This window comes from Aquila chrysaetos, chromosome 15 (genome assembly GCF_900496995.4).
Source record: "Aquila chrysaetos chrysaetos chromosome 15, bAquChr1.4, whole genome shotgun sequence".
NCBI lineage: Eukaryota > Metazoa > Chordata > Aves > Accipitriformes > Accipitridae > Aquila > Aquila chrysaetos.
In genome coordinates, this window is record NC_044018.1 from 26,715,111 (window position 1) to 26,736,756 (window position 21,646).

Here is a 21,646-nt window from a genome sequence, read left to right on the forward strand (position 1 = left end):
CCATGGGCTGCAGGGGCATCCCCTCCTCCCCCGCTCCTCCTCCCCCACTGACCTCGGTATCTGCGCAGGAGTTCCTCTCACATTCTAATGCCCTCACTCACTGCAGGTTCCCCTTCTTCAATCTGTTCTCCCAGAGGCGCTACCGCCGTCGCTGACGGGCTCGGCCTGGGCCAGCGGCGGGTCCGACTTGGAGCCGGGGAAGCTTCTGGCATCTTCTCACAGGAGCCGGCCCTGCAGCCCCTCCCCCACTACCAAAACCCCACCACACAAACCCAAAACAGTGACACAGGTCACACAAGGAATCACCTGACTTCTCAAAAAGAAGATCCAGTGGTCTTGAGAAGCCTTCCAGGTTAAGTGGTACCACATGGAAATATTGTACCTTTTTGACATGTAAAAAATATTTGTGTGTTAGCTGCCCACTCCAAGCTTCAGTGAAGAGTCTTAAATATATGTTTATACAATACAATAATTTGTGTCTTTTCTGTTTTATTCAGGTTATTGCCATCGTTATGGATATGTTTACAGATGTGGATATCTTTAGAGAAATTGTGGAGGCATCTGCTAGAGGGATTGCAGTGTATCTCCTGCTTGATGAGTCGAACTTCAGTCACTTTCTGAAAATGACGGAGAAACAAGGCTGTCAAGTTCAGAGGCTCAGGGTAAGGCTTCCTGTGTTCCTGTGCATGAACATTCACTACTCATTCTTCCACAGCCTACTGGAAAGGGAATATTATTCAAAAAGTGATTATCAAATACTGCTTTTTCAAATTCACTAAGAGGTATAAATTAGGTAAACTCCCAGCAGAACGTTCTCTACAAATGTTTTTCTCTTTAGAAAGATTGTTGCGTTTTTCATGTGTCAAAACAAGAGTATTTGATAGAATGACATAATTTTTCATATGTTATTTGTAAAATAATTTTCCATTCTTATGTATTTAGGAATACTACATTTTAAAAAACTTGAATTCTTTTTGCTTTCTCTTAAAGCAGCCTGCAAATAGAGTCATAAAGCATACTTCATTTTATGAGCTTTTTCTTTAAAGTTATTATCTATTAAAATACTTTAAAAGGCCCAAGATTCTATTTTATTACTGTTTTCCTGAAATCTGTATTATCGTGTATTATCATGAAATATGTATTATCATATCTGCATCATGTTTTAGAGAGTGTTATTTTTATACATGAAATAAGTAATTTCATCCTCTAAGAAAGATAACAAGACTAATGTTTACATTTTTCACAAGATGTCCTGTGTCACCCTAATATTTAACAGGGAGTAGAATACAAACCATGAGCTGCACTCAACTAACGTAAATGCTTCGTAAATGCTTCATAAATACTTCCAGATTTACTGTACTGTAGATAGCACTGAAGAAGTTCCAAGGATGTTGCCAGAGTTTCTTTGCAAAGCTCTTAGCATTGCCTTGGCTGAACTTTCCATATAGTTCCATTTGCAATTCCTTGTTTCTGTAGCTAGTTAGGCTGTGTTTGCTCCTGGCAAAAATAATATGAAAACTCTTCTTAGCAGCATGTATTTTAAGAACCCAGTCCAAAAATCAGATAGAGGTGTGGTGTATTTGTGAGGATAAAGAAGGCTTTTTGTTAGAATTTTGGAGCAAACCTGTATTTTATACCACTTTTTGCTCTGGAGTATTGACTTAGGTCCTTAGAAGTATTCCCACACCACTTTCCGTGCCTGTTTCTTGTGTATGTGTGTGGGATTGCCCTCTGGTGGCCTAATAAACAGAGCTAGGGGAACTTTTGGAAAGAAAACATTAAAAATGTGTTGTGGGTCTGTCAACACCAGTCATGATTGCCTTCATGAAGTCAGCATTTGGCAATATTTCCATACCCTGGAACTTGAGATACCACCATTCACTGATTACTTGGGTTAACTATGCCATAGAGGTTGCCAAAAATGGTATATGTCTTTTTATGGCATGAGTTTTATCCTCCCAAAATAAATTAGGAGCATGTATTTCAAGTGATACCTCAAAAAATTCCATAGTATGCATTTTCAGATTAATTCTGTGCACGTGTATCTACAGCTGTTTCGAAAGCTTAACTTCTTTTGGGTGGGTTCAAGGTTGTCTTTTTAATATGGTTTTATAGACCCACAGGCATTTATACTGTGGTGGAAAGAATTAATGTACATACATTAGAGTGGATTTTGTATGGATTAGTGTGGATTGGAGAATTTAGACTTGGCCTCCAAAGTGACATTATGTATTATGTGTTTCTGTTTTGTAATGATGGGAGAAGTAAAAAATTCATCTTTACTCTGCAAGGTTTACTTAGAATACTTCAAGTTTATCAGAAAATGGAAAATATATGCCAAAGAGAGTTGTGTGCTGAGTTTCCAGTTTAGCTTGTAATAAAGCTGTTCAAATTAATGGTCTTCTCATCCAAGTGCTACTCCCAGTGACTGTTGCTCTGGGAATAGAAGCTTACTACTCCCACAGTAATTCTCCGGTGCCTTTCTTGAGGATGAAGAGAAACTGCTGGTGACTATGGAAGAACAGTCAGTACTTTGGAGAAGTTGTCTCCCTTTCTTTTTCTCCCATTGCCTCAAGGTTCACAAAAACCAAACCATCTTTAACTTTTTGTGCTTTTGGCTTTTGGTCCTCCCCTTCTGTTCAGTGAAAGCGGGAAGAGAACAGAGATGTGTGGATCTGTTTCTTTTCCTCAGGCTGTAGCACCAGCAGCACTGGTTTTGTTATTCTCTGGCATGATGTGGTTCAGTCTTGCAGGGGTAAGGCAGATGCTCCTCATGCCATGCACTCCTGGTGAGGAGTGTCTATAAAACTTCTGACTCAACATATTTTCTGGCTCTTTTTCTCTTCCTTTGGGTCAGTAAAAAATGAGATGCAGTGATGAGGGAGACTGCATTTTTGAATTCAGATTTACAAGTAGTCAGTAGTCTGTATGGAAAAAAAAAGAGGATTTTATTCATAAATCTACATTAAATGTCTGTGCAGACATTTTTACTCATCTGTAGTCTGACTGCATATCAGGACAAGTTTCCCTCTTCATTGAAAGATATAACTGAAAAAATGGAGTGACTATATCTTCTGTGATTATTATGTGGATTCTGTATAGGAGAATATGAAATCAGGGGTCTGCTAGGAGCTTTTTCAGTCTTCCCTACAGCATTTCTTCTTGTGGGTTGGTTTTTACTTAATGTTCACCTTAACATCACCAGTGGAACTCAACGCAAATAAACAATTCCTTTTTTATACTTTCTCATTTCTCTTTCTCCACTTTCATTTGTCTGTTTCCTGACTGTCCTACATTTTTCCCCATTAATTAATATCTCTTTTTTTCTTGTCTCTATCTAAGCTTCTTTTGATTAACTTTTTCTCCAGTCTGACCTGTTGTTCAGTCAGTAATTCCTTTGCATAGAAAGATGAGGAGTCAATACAGATTCTGACTTTTTTCCAGTGATTTTTCAAAAACTAATAGCTGAATTTTTCGAGAGATGCTTTTTTTCTGCTAATGACAGGTGCTGCAGCTAACTATGAAATAGATTTGCACTGCAAAATGCAGCACCAAGACAACAATCCCCAGAACCACCAAAACGCTCAGTGCAGTAACTTCAGTAACTTGATTTTGGATTAGAAAGAATGTACCAGTGTAGGCAATGTTGATTAATGCCTAAGAAGTCAGTCAAGCTCCTCAGCTGATGCCAGATCTTCATGTTTTATTGGATATGAGGTGAGGCATGTGGCAGAGGCTCCATGCTCTGCAGAAACCTATTTTTACTTCTCTGGCAATAATGAAGAATCATCTTGCTACAGGAGGGTATTGAAAGCAATCTGGCAGCAACTGTTTATCACCTGATACTCCTCTCAGTATTTTTAATGAATTGCAGGAATGAGAAAATAGAACCACTAATGAATTGATTTTACTTTCCTTTTGTGAAGTCTACTCCTAGATATGCATGCTTAAATGCATAGTAGGAGCTGCTTGTGAGACCCGATCGCTGCCTGTTTTTTCTCACCAGTATTATCAAAATCATCAAAAGTTTTCTAGTACTTCCAAGTCTAAGTCAAATTTTGTTATTAAATACAAGTGCACAGCACAGTGTTGTATCTGTGAGCAAACTTCTGTGCTAAGGGACTCGATTCCAGTGGAGTCATTGGGATTTTTTCTTCAATGGTCATTGAATGAGATTCGAGGTTAGAATAGAAGCGAACTTGAAAACTACTTAGCATTTGTACACCAACTATTATCTCTTACTAAGAAGAGAGGCCCAGATTAATAAATAATATTGCTAATGATGAACAATATGAGAAATGTGTCTTTTTCTCCTTTAAAGCTGTTAGGCTAAGTATTAAGTAGACATCCATTTTCTTCTTTGTGCATTTTCTTGATAGCAAGTATAGGGTGAGTAATTGAACACTGATAAAAGCAGACTCTACAAATAAAAAGTGCTGAAATGAAATGTTTGAGACCAGTATATTCACTGTACTTATCTATCATATTGGAGGGGTTTTACTGATGAAAATAAATGTGTAATGTTGAATTATCCTTCAAAATTTTAAATCATGCTTATGTGGCTCTCTCTGGGAAGATAGTGGTGCAGTTGTACATAAAAAGAGGTTAGAGCTTGTTTCCTGTTCATCATTTGGGTGTCATTTAACTGGATGGCCCTGATGGCCATCCTTAAACTGCAGCTTCTGGATGATTCAAACGTCCCTGAGTGTCCTACCTACAACCTGCTTTTGGAGGAGGGAGAAGATCCTGTGTCTGCCTTCAGAAACCTCCTAAAACATCAAGTGCTTGATTAAAGTATTCTTCCATATGCATCCACTAGCAGTCACTGACATAAACATGTTACAGGACCAGACAGACTTTCTGTTTGACTCACTGTGGCTGATCTTACATACGTTTGTGTGTCCCATCGGGCTAGCTTGGTTCCTTCATTATGTGTGGGTTTGTTGGCTTCTCATTTGCTCAGGATTTTCCTCTCAGGATTCATAAATGAATTATTGCTTTACCCACAATGATGCAGTGATCAGTGACATGCTACTGTTAGCAGGGGAGTCCTCTAGCCTGAGGATGAAATGAAGTAGGAAGGTGAAGCCCAGTATTTGATACCAAATGGGGCTTGCAATTCAGTATGTATATATTTACTGCTTCTAATCCTGAGTGGAACACACTGTTACTATATGTCCTCAAATACTGTCTGTATTTTGGGCGATTATTCAAAGTATGCATCCCTGGCTCCTAAAGAGCGGGTTTGAAGGAGGTGACGAATGCCAGACGAACTGTGGAGGAAAAGGGAGTGTTATGTGAGAAAGGTGAGCATGATCTCTGGCACATGCCTTTCTAATGCCATGTTCCCGTCTGTTAGTGGATGACCTACCAAGACAGGGAAAGAGTGGAGGATTAAGGAAGCAGGACAGAAAAACTGCAGGAGGAATAATACTGAAGAGAAGGAAAAGGAGAACAGAGGAAGCAGTGGCTACGATTTTTTTTAAAAACCAGCAATTTAATGTAAATTTTATTCCTTTTCTAGATATGCCTACTTCAAGTTATATTTCAATTTAGGAGTACCTAAGGCAAAGGATTTTTTGTATAGTACAGTAATTTGCAAGCCATTAGCTTTGCTTGTGCCTCTAGCATTCCAGATTCCCAAGTGATATCCCATCCAATACCAATCAGGCCTTATCTCAATAAGATTTGATGTGTTCAACTGGCATATCTTTAGGCCAGCATTACTTGTTATGGTTATTTGAAAAGGTATAAGCTGCCTCTCAAGTTACCCTTTTCAAATTATAATGACATAAATATAATTTAATATAGTTACATAGAAATCTGACATACAAAAATAATTACATGGTATATAGAATTGGGTAAAACAATCATTGAACTAAATGCAAATTTCATGACTAATTCACAAAATTTTATTTTATAGTAAATAAGGGTTTACTGTTGTGATAATCTTTAGAATGGGTAAAGTCCGGTATTTTCTTTTTTTCTTTTTCAGGAATTACTTTTTCCACACTATTTAACTTTCAAATAAAAACTTTTTATTTAATAACTTTTACTTAAAGCTTGAGTAGCTGCTGGAGAAAGAGTAATTTTCTTCAGTGGGATTGGCTTGTTCAAAGTTCAACTAAAACTGCACTGGAAAAGCAGGAAAATTGACTTTCATTGATAAGAAAACTTCTAATCAAAGTGCAGAAAACTTGAAAGACACAATGCTAGATTATGAAAGGTGATTAGCAGGTAGAGATGCAAAATTATGTTAACCTCCCATTCAATAATGTAAATTGGATTGTTATTGATTCTTTCTTAGCTGTCTCTGAAAATAGACCTAAGCATCCACCTGTCTTTTCACTTTTAAAATTTTTACTTTTTAAAATTTTACAGCACTTCTAGATAATACTTCTTCTATTTACCTAACTAAGAGATAAACTTTACCTTTTATATTTGTAGCACATTTGCAAGACATTTTGGTCACAAGTTACAAACAAAAGTAATTTTTAAATGCTGTCTTTGTACATTTTAACTGAGTTGCATTTTTTGTTCAAACACATCTTGACAAAAATGCTAAGTAAAAACTCACCTAATAAATAAATAAAATTTAAAGAACTTGGATAACTTGAGTCAAACCATAATTTGCCAACTCAGCAGCTTTTAAGTGTAACTCTTGCTTCTTTGATTTGGTTTTTCTTGTGACAAAAGTTTTAAGATACCAACAGTGAAATATATACTGATTTCGAAAGCATGTGTTATTTGGAAGTGTGCTATCATTTCATGGAGATTTTCTCCTAATTTTTTGTATTTTCTTTTTTGGAGTGATAAAGTTCATTGGAGTGTCATAGAAACTGTCATTAAAACTCCTACAACCTTGATCTATTAGAACTTAATATTTGTTAGGTAAATGTGTAAGTGCTCCCATAGACATAAAGGTTTATGTAACTGTATTGCAAACTCAGTCATACTTTATAGGCTAGAGTCTTAAATACTTTTGTAAGTTTAAACATCTCTACAGCTTCCTGAGGAGGGGAAATGGGGAGGGAGTCTTCTCCCTGGTATCCAGCAGTAGGGCACATGGGAATGGTTCAAGGCTGTGCCAGGGGAGGGTTAGACTGGACATTAGGAAGCATTTATTTACTGAGAGTTTGGTCAGACACTGGAACAGGCTTCCTAGAGAGGTGGTCGATGCCCCAAGCCTGTCAGTGTTTAAGAGGCATTTGGACAATGCCCTTAATACCATGCTTGAACTTTTGATCAGACCTGAAGTGGTCAGGCAGTTGAACTAGATGATGATCGTAGGTCCCTTCCGACTGAAATATTCTACTCTATTCTATTCTATTCTATTCTATTCTGTTCTATTCATTTTACCCCCCTGATTTTGCTGAATTTACCCTGTACACAGTCTTATCCATTTTGCTTCATGAACAGCCCCAATCCATCTGTATCTGGCCTTTACAGAGCACATGTCTGCTGTGATTTTCAGCTTGTCCTCGTAGCAGTCCCATGAAGCAAGACATTCCTCTGTATTCACAAGTCTTATATTCCACTATTTCCATATATACAGTCTATGTAATAATCATATAGATTCTGTTTTCCTACTGCCAATGCTGAACTATGGATTTCACTCCCACTGGAATACTTGTAAATTAGCACAAATTAGCATTGCTAGAACAAATATTGCAAGGCTAGAAACTGCAGTAAATATTGTGATCATTCACAGCTATATTCCAAGCTATTTTTATGTCTTGTGAAGCATTTTGTATTTTACAGCCACATGAGGTAGATGCTGTAGGTTGCTTTGCGTTGAATATAAATTTTATTTTTTCTATAAATAAATACCTTTCTGTAGCAATTTCTGATAAATGCATTTTTTTTCCTACGTCCATGTAAGAACTTCCTGAAAATTCTTATTAGTACAGTCCAGAAGGTGTTGTAACACTTCTTTTGAATTATTTTATTTCTAGGAGCTTAAAAAAACAAGTGACGGTAGAGAGAAAAAAAAAAAGACACTAACTCAACTGAATCAATTTCATCCACAGTCTGGGAGAAAAAATTGACCACATTTTTGAGATCCATCATGGAAAATTTCCACAGTGCAATTTACTGAGTTTGCATGAGTAAAACTTAAAGCTTCTTAATGGAATTCAAACTTAACTGCTGCATAGAGTTTGTGCTACCTATGCATGTTGTGATAGCATCTCTGAATTTACAAATGTGATTGATCCCATGGTGCAAAGCTGATTGAGAAATCTTACGGGTGGTAAAACTGCAAGCGATTCTGGCACCGGGTGGTATCATTCAATGGATCATCTCAGAGTGGGGTATCTGTGTTTGTAGATCTAGCAGATGTGTTTGATTAAAAGAAAAGTGATCCTGGCTCTTTAGATGTTGTCTCTGATTAGCTGAGATGCTTAGAAATCTTCTAAATATTGTACATCAGATGATGAAAGATTTATTTTTTTTTTACGGTACAAAACCTCCTTCTCTTGTTGAAGACTTCTTGTGCCAGAACCTCATTTCTGGGAGTGGTGGCTATGGAAAAGCGGAATTTCATTTTTTCTGCGTCCCAGGGAATCTTATCAGTCTTGAAGACAAAGCAATAACCTACCATTTTGGGTTCCTAGGGTACAAGTTTGATCAGAGTTTACTTCCCTGCAGAGTTTATTAATATGCAGTGATAGAACTCTTCTACTGTACCTCTGTCTTTTAAAGCCCTAGATGCTAAATATGGAATATAGTATACCAACTAAAGTATTTCAATTGTGTTTTTCAGAACATGAGGGTACGGACAGTAAAAGGACAAGATTACTATTCTAAAACAGGAGCAAAATTCCATGGAAAAATGGAACAAAAATTTATTCTTGCTGACTGTAAGAAAGTCATATATGGTTCTTACAGGTAAGATCAGTCACCGAGGTGTCCATAGAAAACCTGTCATCTCAGTACCTCTCCTATTGCATATTTGTTTTTTTTCTATTTCTGAAAATTCTTCCAGGGAACTTCATGGGCAAATTTGATTATCTTTTCTGTAATTTAACAAGTTATCATAGATACTTATTGCTAACTAGCCTAACACAGAGACAAATTTTGAGATCTTTTGTTAGTTTTTCACAAATAAGAAATAAAGGATATAGTTTTTGCTACAGCTGGAGACTTGCTAAAAAGGGAGAAAAATCCTGGTTTGTTTTATATTGTCTGAATTATTCTTGTTTAACATTCACTCCAGAAAAGGCTGCCAAAATTATTTCATAAGCTCTCTTGGGTAGTTCCTTCTCATAATAATCTTCTAAAGCTAACTTAGACCTATTCTATGGCACTCTGTAGTGTATCATGGTCAAATTCAGAATTGCCCAAGTTAAGTTGACATAGTCTCTCTTCATATTTGGCTAAGTTTCTTTATTCCACTTTCCATTTTATTTCCAGTGTATGTGTGTGAAGCATAGGCTGGAAGAACTTAGAGCTTTGCAGAGCTGCAAAAAACCTAAGTTAAAGCAGGGACAGTTTTATCTCACACATTATTAAATATTTTCCTTCTTTTCATGCTACACTTCTCTCCTTTGGCCTACTGAATTAATTTCTGCCAGCGTAGAGCCAAGGTGCCAGATCCACAGCCACTGACTTTCATAGACTACCACCACTGTAAGCTTTCAAAAATCTGGCTTTTTATTTCCTCTGAGTCTTGGCCAGCCCCAAATTCAGACTGATGTATATAAATGGTAGTGAAGTAAGTGACAAGTTCATAAATGAATCAGTGTAAGAGAGTCCAGGGAGACCCTGCCTGCTTTGATATCTACACACAGTGTTAGAGTCTGTGAGAATGTGATAGTTTTTCTCATTTCACCTTGAAAAATAACACTGGTTTAAGACCTAGCACCACAGGGGCTGGAATCATCAATTTCTGTAGAAGTTAAGCTTGCTTTGTAAAAGAATCCAGTGATTCATAACAGGAAAGATGAGTCTCTCTGAATTCTTGCTCTCTGAACTCAATTTAAAGTTTAGGGTTTTTTCAAATATTACAAAATACATTATTCTTAATTGTGAAAATTAATAGAAAAAACTTATACGGCATGATTTGTTTTAATTGCAGCACACTATTATTTCCTGTAAAATACAAAACTAACGAAATAAATAAAATGAAATCATCAAGCTATTTACGTGAATTTTCTAACCTATTTTCTAACATCCAGAAGACAAATGCAAATAAAACAAGTTCAATGATTTAATTTAATTTTTTCACTTTTTTTCCCCATGAAAATAGGATTACAAAACATTTTTCTTTGTTGTAATCTACAAATTGCATGCTTTCAACACCATGATATGAGGCTTGTTGAAACATCCCTAAATGTACACGTTAATGTATTTTATCTCATTTTGTAGCTGTAAAGTAGCTGTAGCTACTTAGCTTTGAACCTGTGTTCGTTCAGCCTTTCTAAGTAGAGTAGAAAAGAAGAAAATTTCCTTCATCAGAATGTCACCATTGGAATGAAAAGAAATGTTCATATCGAATCTGGTGTGCGTAGTAGAAAATGTAAACTTTTTAACAATTCTGAGGTGCATCTTTTTGAAAATTTGTTTAGAGTGAAGGGCATTCAGAACTGTTGAAGCAATTCTGCATATTATTTCAAATGTATTTTTTTCACAGCATAACCACACATTAACATTCTCTGACTCAGGACTAAATGCAGTGGGTCTAGTCAATCCTGGCTTAGTCTTTGTAGAGGTAATTTTGCTCCATTAGGTATTTGTACTCCACTGTTCCAAATTTGTGAATACTTTTTCGCAATATCCACTTTTTATAAGGGCAATTATGTAGTTATAGACTCATTCCTGCTCCCACTGAAAGTAGTAGAAAGTCTCCAGCTGAGTTTGACTGGTATGAGATTAGACCTTCCAAATCCAAATTACATGAATCATGCCCAGAATTTATTTATTTATTTAGAAAGTATTTGTACAAAACCCAGGTTTATGTGAAAACTTTCTTATCAAGAAGGACCAGTGTAATACTTTAATTCAAAAGAACTGTTTCTAATGGTCATTTTGTTCTTCTTTCAGCTTTATGTGGTCATTTGAAAAAACCAACCTCAGTATGGTTCAAGTTATCACAGGACAGCTGGTTGAATCCTTTGATGAAGAGTTCAGGACACTGTACGCCCGTTCTTCTGTTCCTAGTTCATTTGCCCCAGAATTAGTGCGGGTAAACAGTCGCAGGACACTCTGGGATAATGATACATACCAACACTCAGTGTCTTCCTTGGCTTCAGTTTCTAGCCAAAGAAACCTTCTTGGTAGGCAAGACAAGCTTCACAAGATAGATCCTGTTTGTTGGAAAACTCATGGAAGATATGCAGTAAATGAAATAGATAAATATGGCTTGAGAAATCAAGCCTATAATAAACAACCGTTTCATCAAGGTTTTAATATGCAAAATCCAATGCAGCAGTATCAACCTAGTGAAAAAAATGAGCACTGGAAGAGACATAGTTATGCTGGGGAGAAGCCAGAAAGGACACCTTACCTATTGCTCAACAGAGCTATTAATAGAGCCAACAATCCATCACATACTTGGAAAATGCCATCTGATAGCCTTAGTATCGTTTCTTCATTACGAGGAGGATATGCAAATAACTACAGTACACCCCAGCAAAGTTTTGCCGATCAGTTTTCACGACCAAAGGTAAATCTTGCAGAAAGAAACTCAATTGTACGGAGGTCTTTTAATGGGACAGATAATCATATCCGCCATCTGCAGCAGAGGATGCCAACCCTCGAACACACAACTAAATCGTTCCTACGTAACTGGCGAATTAAGTCATATTTGAATGATCAATCAGATTATCCAGTAGAGTCTAATGGCTCAGCCTTGGGTGACAGATATGATGGCTATGACACAGCTGAAAATATTAAAACTCATGCGCTGTATTCTCATTCTCGCTTACGATCATCATTGGTGTTTCAGCCAACTTTACCTGAACAGCAGGAAGTAAGCAGCTGTGCAAGTTCTTCAAATTCAACTATAATTGGGTCAGAGGGAAGTGCAACACCTAAAGGGACATCTAATCATGCTCCAAGTGTGGAAAATGGAACAGGTAATATTTTAGAAGAGCTTAGCACAAACGTCCCACTTAAATCAGATGCACCAAAAAACCACAGAATTCATATTGCAGACAACACAAAACCTAGCGTAAATTCAAATGCAACCGGCGACTCATCTCTCTACTTGTACACAACACTGTGTGCGGACAAACATGCAGAAAATTTGAAGAACCTTCAAAATGAAAATATGCTAAAAAGGAGAAGTTTTCCCATGTTTAATTCAAAGTCCATATTAGACCCTGGTGCCAACAAACATGCATCCAGTTATGTTTACAGCACATTGACTAGGCATAGACTTAAGGAGCCAGTTAGTCCAAAACTTCCAGAAGATACACTGAAGAGCTCTAAAAGTTTGCACAGTGTGACCAACCACTTGCCACAGGAAGAAAAGAACCTCAAAGGGGAGCTAAAGAGCCCGACTGCTAGCAAGGCGATCTCTATGGCTGCTCTCTCTGAAGCTAGCAAAGAAGAGTCTTGTAAGGATTGCACATCAAAGAAAGAAAGTAAGAATTCCCCAAGTTTTCTAAAGAAAGGATCCCAGAAACTGCGGTCACTTCTTAATCTCACCCCAGACAAGAAGGAAAATTTGTCAAAAAACAAAGGTCCTGCCTTTTACAGAATGTGTAGTAGTTCTGACACATTGGTTTCTGAAGAAGAGAATCAGAAACCAAAGATTTCTGAGAATAAGACAGATTCTTCCCCAAGGAGAAAGAGAAACACATCATCGAATTCTCAAGGTAGCTTGAACAGAAGTAAGGAAGATGTCACCGGGAGCCCAACAAAGTCTCCAAAGTCTCCAAAGTCACCAAAACCTCAAAAACCTCCATCTGATGAAAGCAATAAAAAGTGTCCTCTCTTGTGCCCCCTTGAAAGTAAGTTCATAGAAACTGCAGGAGATGCATCTACCCCAAGATTTAATACAGAACAGATTCAGTATCAAGACGTAAAGGAAATCACCACAAATACTACTCCCGAAAGTGCCCCTCTTTCTGCTCTTCAAAGAGCAAGTTCAATGACACCACAGCTGGCAAGCTCAAAACGCCAAGAGGAGCTAAGATGTCGTTTGAGTGAAAGGCGTGTTTATAGCCGCTTTGAGCCATTCTGCAAGATGGAAAATGCTAACCAACCTGCAGGAAATGCACCTAACAGCAGTTCACATCTCTCAGATATCAAAAGCAAGACCTTAGGGAATAATTATGGCAGGAGTAATCACATGGTCAGCTACAACTCAACTGCTTACCATCCATTGCAACCTAATGAAAATAAGCTGAGAGGATTTATGCAAAAGTTTGGGAACTTCCTACACAAAAACAAATAAAACTTTTGTTGATTATGTTGAAATACAGCAAGAGTAGCGAAGCTGAGCATAATCTTAACTGAACCAGACTGACGGGCAACTTTCGTAGAGCTTACTTGGGTTTCTTCCTGGGTCTAGGACATTGAAATGAATGTACATATTTTTACATACTTATCCTAGAATTGTGATACTTAAGTCTTTACAGAAATTCTGTGTCCAGAAGATGTCTCAAGGGAGTTGTTTATAGTGTTTATATTGTAAGATTAATTTTATACATTTTCCTTGTGAAGAAAGTACGTGCTAGCATATTGTAAGATTAAGTGTGGAAAAAAAAAGATGGAGGATGTTTTTAAACTTCAAATAATACTGTTTCCAAAGAATTGCCCTTTAAAAGTAGGATAGCACTAGGAATAGTGGCTTGCATTTTTTCAGCATTTATGTACACAAATGATAAACACAAATGTTAATGTATTGCATGTTACTTATCTTTAAACTAATTTTTGAAAATGTCTTTTAGGCTTCATCTTGTTAATAATTTAGCCCATAGCATCTATCGAACTGTTTGGGCAGCAGATGGATCTATCTTACGTTATTGAATTTTCCATGTAATATGATATTTTTCTGAAGTATTTGGCACACAGATCTTAAAGTGACCTTAATCTGAGCTTCAACAGACTTGTTTACATGGATAAACTAGTGTGAATGTAGAATGAACGTTAAAAAAGCTATTTATAAAAAAGGTGCCTTGAACGTAACTTACAACTACTTTAAATTTCAATGGGTTAATTACATTTGTATAACATGCCAGTATTCTGTAATGTATTCTAAAAATAGCTTTTTGTTACATTTTTCTATTTGGTGTTTCCAAAAAAAATTGTCTGTGGACTTCCATTTCTCAGGTAAGTTTTTGAGTTTCACATGCAACAGTCTGTTTTAAATGTCGCCAGATATATTTGCAACTTTGGCTTTAATAACCTATTTTTTTAAATAACATTGCAAGTGCTTAGACTAGGCATATGAGGAAGATTGCAAACTCAACCCTGCAATGCTGCCTTATGTCAGGATGAATATTACAAGGCTGGGAGCAATTGGGCATTTAAAAATGAGCTTTGTAAAAGTCACCACATCAAACAATAAGGCACCTCTCCTAAGCCAAAGAAAGTATCAGTGAAGGGTGATAGCAGCAAGTGTTTAACCTTAATGAAGGTATTTAGGCACCTAACTGCAGTCTAAGGGACACATTTTTGTTCATCTGAGCCTCTCAGTCATAAAAAATTTCCTTATATTAAGTGACTATGCCAGGTTAGTGCTTACAAAAAACATGGGCAGGTTGATGTGTCTGGGCAGCAGCATGGCATCTACTTCTCATCTGCAGTGTGCAGCCAGAACATCCAGCTGGCTCATGCCCTTCTGGATGTGGAGGTTGTCTCATAGAAGAATGCCGTAACCATTTATCTGCAAGATGCTCTGTGACAGTTTTGTTCCAAATTCAGAAATTTGGGAAAATCAATTGCTGAAAGCTTGTAATTCTTATACAGGGTCTTCATGTTTCAAGAACATGTTTTAGGAGACCACTTCACTCTTAGACCTGAAAGGTCCTACAGTGTTCTATGGAGGAGTCCCACTGTGAAGGTCTTGGCTTTATTCTTTAGAAAGAAAAATGAAAAAAGCATTTCATGCACCAGCTAGATTGAGTTCATTTGTCTCTTCTACTTGTGGCCCTGGGAAGAGATTTTATATGGAAACCTACTTCTCACTGAGAATCTGCTCTGGCTCCCGTGAACTCACCATAGTTACTGTCAGGGATTTCAGTGAAGCAGTGTCAGCTTTTTATTCAAACTGTTTCTCGGGCAACCTTATTAGGCTGATGCATCATATCAGTAACTGTTTCACTGTGGGGATGGTATTTATTTATGAGAGTGACAAAGTCTTGCGTCTCAATCCTCTGCTGAAAGCTTAGGTGTCCCCTTTACCTGTGACCACAGAAGAGATGTTATGAATTTCTTGACGAACACTGGTGACTTTGTTCACTCCTTGTTGAAATGCCATAGTTAGTATTTTTCCCAAATGAACATCTATACTTAAATACTCTGCCCCAACAGAGGTAGCATTTTCAGACCCAAGACAAAGAGTGTCGTCTTAGTACTCCAGGCACATTTTCAATATAGGCCCAACATACTTCCACAGCTACACAGCCAACAGCAATGCAATACTGTACTTTATAGAACTCTTAATATATTTCAGCAGGGCAGATAGTTATGCAGGATAGTGCCTGAATTAACAGTGCAGCAAAGGAACTTAATCAAGACACAGGTGGTGCTAAAAATGGTGGGGGTAGGTTTTAGGAGGATCTTTAGTTTTCCCTCATATACTTACAAGCTCTGACATACACTTGTAGGCAGTACTATGTTTGGGAAGGAAATGAGAGGGAGAACAAGGGTCTTGGGGCAAGTTTTGAAGTGACAGTGCTTTCCATTTTGTTGTAAACTTTGGGATATCTGTTTTGATACAGTTTGGAAATATTTTACTGTATTATTCAGAGTGCTAATTAGGGAGTCCTGAGTGGGCAGATATTTTAATTTACCAAGAAATCTATGTTTATAGATTTATACTGCTGTTTGTACCTACACAGATTAAGAACCTTCAGTGAAGAGCCTGCTCATAGACTTAATGCAAAAAGAATCACAGTAGAACCAGCTCTTTTTTTCATTTTCAGGTCTCTCCTCACAGATCCCGCCTAGGAGTGTTGCTACATTAAGGCCTGATCCGAGGTTAATTGAAATGAATGCAAAAGACCACCACGGACCTCAGTGGAAGTAGGATCAGGCACTTAATGTACTGACACCACTATTTTAGGGATGTTACAAGACCCAGTGCTGCTTGGGAAGCATGAGGCTCTGACGCTACAGGAAGAGGAGCCCAATGCCCTGCCTGCAGTTGCGGTTTTGAAGGTGGGGGAGCACACTGGGGAGCTCCACTGGTGGTGCAAGGACCAACTGTGACATTGTTCCCTCCAGAATTGTGTTAAAGGTGGGAAAACAGTGCTCACCCAGTCCTGTCTGATTTGCCTCATGTCTCTGTGGGAAACCAGCTGTTCACAAAATAGAAAGGAAAAGTTTGGGGGGGGGGGGGGGGGGGGGGGGGGGCCGGGAGGGAAAGATACCTGCATCAGTGAAAAAAAAGGATTTGCACATTTCTGGAGGGAAAAATAAAGTTTATATTTTTGCACTTCCTTTTCTCAAGCTTGTCTTGATGTTTCTGCTTTTCCAAGGAGATATATTTTGTTTAATGTGTCCTAAATGCGCTCTGCACCTTGCAAGCTTGTTCCACCCTGCACACACCCAACGCACTCCCAGTTTTGTAAGGCTGTGAAGTAATAGCTGTTGCCGTGCGTGACGGTCATTTGGCCAAATGACTTGGGAGTTGTGAAACCCATAAAAAATTATGTGTCATTTCTACATTAAATAAAACTCCATTAGCACCATAATAGATTTAGGAGGGTGTCCGTGCAAAAGCTGATCAGTTATGCAATGCTGAGCGTGGCCCTCAAGAGCACCGTCGGCAGTGGCGGGCAGTGCAGCTGGGACATACAGGCTCCTCATACGGTGCCCATTCAATTCATGTCATAAATAAACCACCCCTACCTAAGGTCATAATACTCAGTCAATCAATTGCTTCATTTCTTCAGCCTTGTAATAAACAATTTTTACCGCCTCAGATTGCAAAATGTTGGTTGTTCTCTTATTGATGTGCTTACACTGCACTCTTTATTCATGCTAACAAACATGCACTATATGTAATGAAAGGTTAAAAATTAAGAAATATTAAATTTCCAGCTGTCTAATACATGAGGGCAGTAGTATTTGTTACAAACCTTGAGAGGAAAAAAAAAATCTTATCAGGCAATAGATGTTTGTGCATCGATAAGTGAAAAAGTACTATTCAGAGAAAAAAAGTTTGATCATTTTTCAGCTTTCTGAAATGTATTAGGAAATGTTGTTGTTTATAAAAAAAGTCGTAAGAAAAATAATACCAAAATCTGTTGCAAGACAATGTAAAAATAAAATCGAAAATGGCTCCACTAAGCTGTATAAGAATTTTTTATTTTTTAATTTGTAGCGTTATGTGGGATAAGCTGTACAACCAACAAGTAGCTTTGCAACTGTGTAATGCAGAGAGATCAGTAAGATTACTGTGGTACTCACTGTGATTTATTCCCCATACCAAGGTTGTACTGCACAGGACAGTATCTGGGGTTTTTTTTAGTTTTCATTTAAGGCAGGAGAGTTAGAGCAACATAAAGCTGCAGTAATTCATGGGTAATTGAGACGTTACTCCAATTTTGTCTTTGCTTGCATGAGTACATATTCCACTAGCATTCCGGTGACAAGAGAGGAGACTGCAATGCTCAAAAGGCCCTCTTGCCATTTCATTCTTTATTTCATACAGGTGCTTACAGATGTCTTGGTACCTTTCTATAGGGTCTGAAATTTTTCATCATTTTCAACTCAAAACTAAGAGTTACAGTTAGGTCTCTCTTCTTCACATTTTAACTGTTGCCAAAGATGTGTTGCATGTTCTGAGAACTGTTTTCTGTGCTGAGAAACAGGATGGAAGAAAACATTTGCTCTTGGACAGCTCAGAACAGAGCTGCTTTGCTGATAAGCAAAGCTAGTAGTGCAGATTTCTACTTTAGTGATGTTGACTACTTAAGTTTTAATCCCCTTAACCTCCTTCTTGCTTAGAGTGATCCCCCCAGGTCATATTTAAAAGCAATTGTCATAGATGTAACACTTTAAAAAGTGGTCAAGTCCTATTTCTGAAAAGCCAGGGGGATACAGGGGCCTACATTCCCAAATCAATATGTGTATATCTTGAAAATATCTTTGCATATTTCTGGAAGAGAATCTGATTTACTAAAAATGACTGGATATGCCTTCAGAAGAAGCTTCTGTGAAGACTATGCATCTTTTTCCCACCACTTGTGTTACGCTAACTAAAAATTCCATGGGTAAGTGCAAAAAATAGTTAGAGGGGGGAAATAATCACTTCTGATAAGAGACCCATGAAACATGTTTATTTTGATAGTGTTGCTTCCATATGTAAATACAGCTGGGATAAAAAATGCTTCTTTTCTCTCCAAAGCAGATAAAATTTATGACAGTTGAAGTAGAAATATTTTTAAAGACTATGCACCAGTGGTAATATTTTTTTGTGTTTGAGAAATGAATGCAACTCATTTATTAGCATTCAACCACAGGACTCATATGTCATTTGTACGTTGTCTCTTCTTGCCTCATTTAACAATCAGCGTGCTCAAAATTCAGACTGTCTACAGCTTCCCAAGCCCTTGAATAATACTCTGAAGAACCGATCCAACAAGGCATTAAACACACACTTAGCTTTTTGAACTAGGCAGTCCCTGGATAAAGCATAACACCAAGCATACATGTTTGTTAGATTTTGGTGTAAAAAATCTCAGTGTAGTCCTAGCTGATGTATTTTGGAAGACTGCTGAATATATGGTTTCATTCTTTTCCTTGGGCCATGTCTAATTTTGACCCATGGTGATACCCTGTTTCAACACCATGTCTAACATGTTTCTTCCAAATGTCACATTAGCTGGTGTTAAAATATCATTATTCTGGTTTCAGAGTTTAGATCAATCTTCCTTAGTGCAGGATCTGTGGATCCCTGGTGATCCATAAGATTTCAAAGGTGACATGGAAGTGAATTCAGATGACTAAAAAAACACAACTAGACAAAACAGAAAAGCATTTGCACATATTTCCGTGTACAGCAAAGGAAGCAAGTAAAATCAGAAAACTCGTAAGTAAACATTCATAATGTACTTTTTACCAGTTGAAAATGAAAGCTGGTACACCAATGCTGCAGGAAAAAAAAAAAAAGAATAATCAGGTGCTCTTTGATTAAAAAAAGCTGAGAAACACTGCTCTAGATGCTGTAAAACAAGTATGAGGGGTGCTACAAATACCCAAGGCCCAGAATAGATTTTACTGGGTAATTTCGGGGGGTGGGGCAGGGAGGGAATTCCATCAAGTTGGTTTCAGTACTGATGGATGTAAAAGCCTGTGCTGGTTTCATTTAAAATTGTTACTTGATATGTAAATCCTTTTTCTTAAGGTGGAATTCCTGCATTACATAGCAGCTATGTTATGGATATACTGTGTATGTACAGATACAAACCAAAAGTTGTCTTGAAATAATTTATTCCTTTATTTTTTACCAAATACAATGTTTCTTTTAAAGCTCAGCTCTTTCCTGTGTTCTTGTTTCCACTGGCTCATGATGTTATTAACATTTCTTATTTCAAAATGTAGAACATCTTTTTAAAAATGCTGACATCAGATGTGTTGAGTGAAGTGTTATAAACTGAGGTCTCAAAGCTGCTTTGTGACAGCATCACTGTTTGCACATCTGCTGCACCTTCTACGGGGCCAAGAGTCCACCCAAACAACAGAGAAAGCACCAAAGCTGACATTACTTCAGTGTAAAATTTCTGGAATAAAATATAGGTAGCGATAAGCTGGATCAAAAATTAAACAGGGTGAGGTCAATTATGTTAGCATCCCATGTTTACTTGTATCACCTCCTTGCTCTGACATTTTGGATTCGTTTGCCTTCCTGTTAATTCGGCCTTGCTAGCGATGTCAGGTTCAATAGTCTCTTCTGTGTCCTCCTTCCACCTCCACCTTATTTTCCTCTTTCCTGTTTACATGAAACATCCTTCAGAAATCTGTTTGCCTACCTCTTCCCTTGTAAATGCTATTGGAAAAAATCACTTCCATCACATTGCTTGAGAGAATTAGCTTCAGACAACTCCATGCATAAGTGCATGCTACTACTGAATGGCTAATGAGAAATTGATTTTAAATCCTGAATATTTGCTTGGTGCCTTTGAAAAAACAGTAAGAAGCACAGTAGCCTTTCTGAACAGCTTAGGGTCTGTATTTAGACTTAATGGAGGAAGGAAATGAAGAGGAAGAGAGGAAGTGAAAAGTTAAAAAGGCAAAGGTTATAAAACAGTGAGGTGGTTACTCAGCACCTATGAAAACTTTGATGGTTGGGGTTGTGGCAGTATGTATGCCCGCACACATGCATGTACCTGTATGCATAATACCAAGGCTCCTACTTGTACAGGAACTTCTACTTACATAGTAATATAAGTAAAATTCATCTCAGGTAATTGAGCTCAAGCCTTTTCTCAGTTCCCACACACAAGAAGTCATTACAATTCCCATCTCTTCTCCTTTCCTTCCTGTTTTCCTCACATAGGTCCAACCTAAACTTACCCTGCCAGCAACTCTGTCTGCAGCATTGCAGCATCGCTAGGTAAATATTTAAAAAACTGAACTTTTTCATTTTCTGGACATACTGATTAGATTGAGTAGGAAGCTATGCCTATAGCCAAATGAGGACAGACTGATGACTGTATGAGTTGGGGATTTCTGACAGGAAAATACTTGCATGGCATTCATTACTGAAAATTAAAATGTGCCAGTCTTTGAAAAGACATTGTTGAAAACTAGAATAATTAGAGTGAGTTATGGCAGAATTGCTTGAATCTCAAAGGATTCCTTGTAGCTGAGTTAGAGCTGTCATCCTCTTTCGGCAGATGGGAAGCCCAAAGCTGCACTGCTCTCGTTCGCCGGAGCAGCTCTGGGTGCAGACACGAGCGTCTCCTCGTTTTACCTCCGTCCAGTACCACTGCCTTGAATTTACCAATAATATGAGTGACTTGGAGAGTCCGTTTCCAGGTGTGTAAACTGGGTCTTGTTTAGTACAAGCACATACTGACCGAAAATCTTGTTTCTATTAAGTGCCTGTAAAATTGTCACTTTTGATGTTGCAGATCTTTGTATATAATAAACAGCTTTTCCCTATGTATCAGAAATTACCAACTTTCACACTGTATTTGAGACACCCAGCTATTTTTTATCTTGAAGTGGTGGTACTTGGGGCACTACACTGTGATAAATGTCAGTATGTAATCAACAAATAACAAAAAAGATTAACCATTACTCTTCATGTGGAAAGGCCAGTTTCAACCCATCAGCCATGGTCTTCTCAATTGTTCTGTTTGATTTGCTCTTCATAATAAAAATATCTCAGTGCTTTCCAAGGTGGAACAGAGAGTCAACTCTTGCAGTTTGGTAACAGCTTTGTTGAAGTCCCTGGACACTTGCTTCCAGGAGAAGCTGAGGACTTGGTCTTTAAGTGGACAAGTCAATAAGACAGCCAGGG

At 37.8% G+C, this 21,646-nt stretch overlaps 1 protein-coding gene across 2 annotated transcripts in view; it reads left to right on the forward strand.

Annotated features, from left to right (window-relative positions):
- The window catches only part of FAM83B (family with sequence similarity 83 member B), a 56,774-nt gene extending 37,188 nt beyond the window's left edge, over positions 1-19,586 (forward strand). Inside the window, exons 3-6 of one of the 2 annotated variants that reach the window (XR_003926773.1) lie at positions 498-662; positions 8,765-8,889; positions 11,044-14,280; positions 16,098-19,586. Coding sequence is in view for 1 of the 2 variants with exons in the window: in XM_030037970.1 (XP_029893830.1) it covers positions 498-662; positions 8,765-8,889; positions 11,044-13,402 (2,649 nt within the window). In the remaining variant the exon portion in view is untranslated. Of the gene's footprint in view, positions 1-497; positions 663-8,764; positions 8,890-11,043; positions 16,054-16,097 lie in introns of those variants that run through there. The other variant, XM_030037970.1, reaches the window with a different exon arrangement.
- The last annotated feature ends 2,060 nt before the right edge of the window (positions 19,587-21,646 follow it).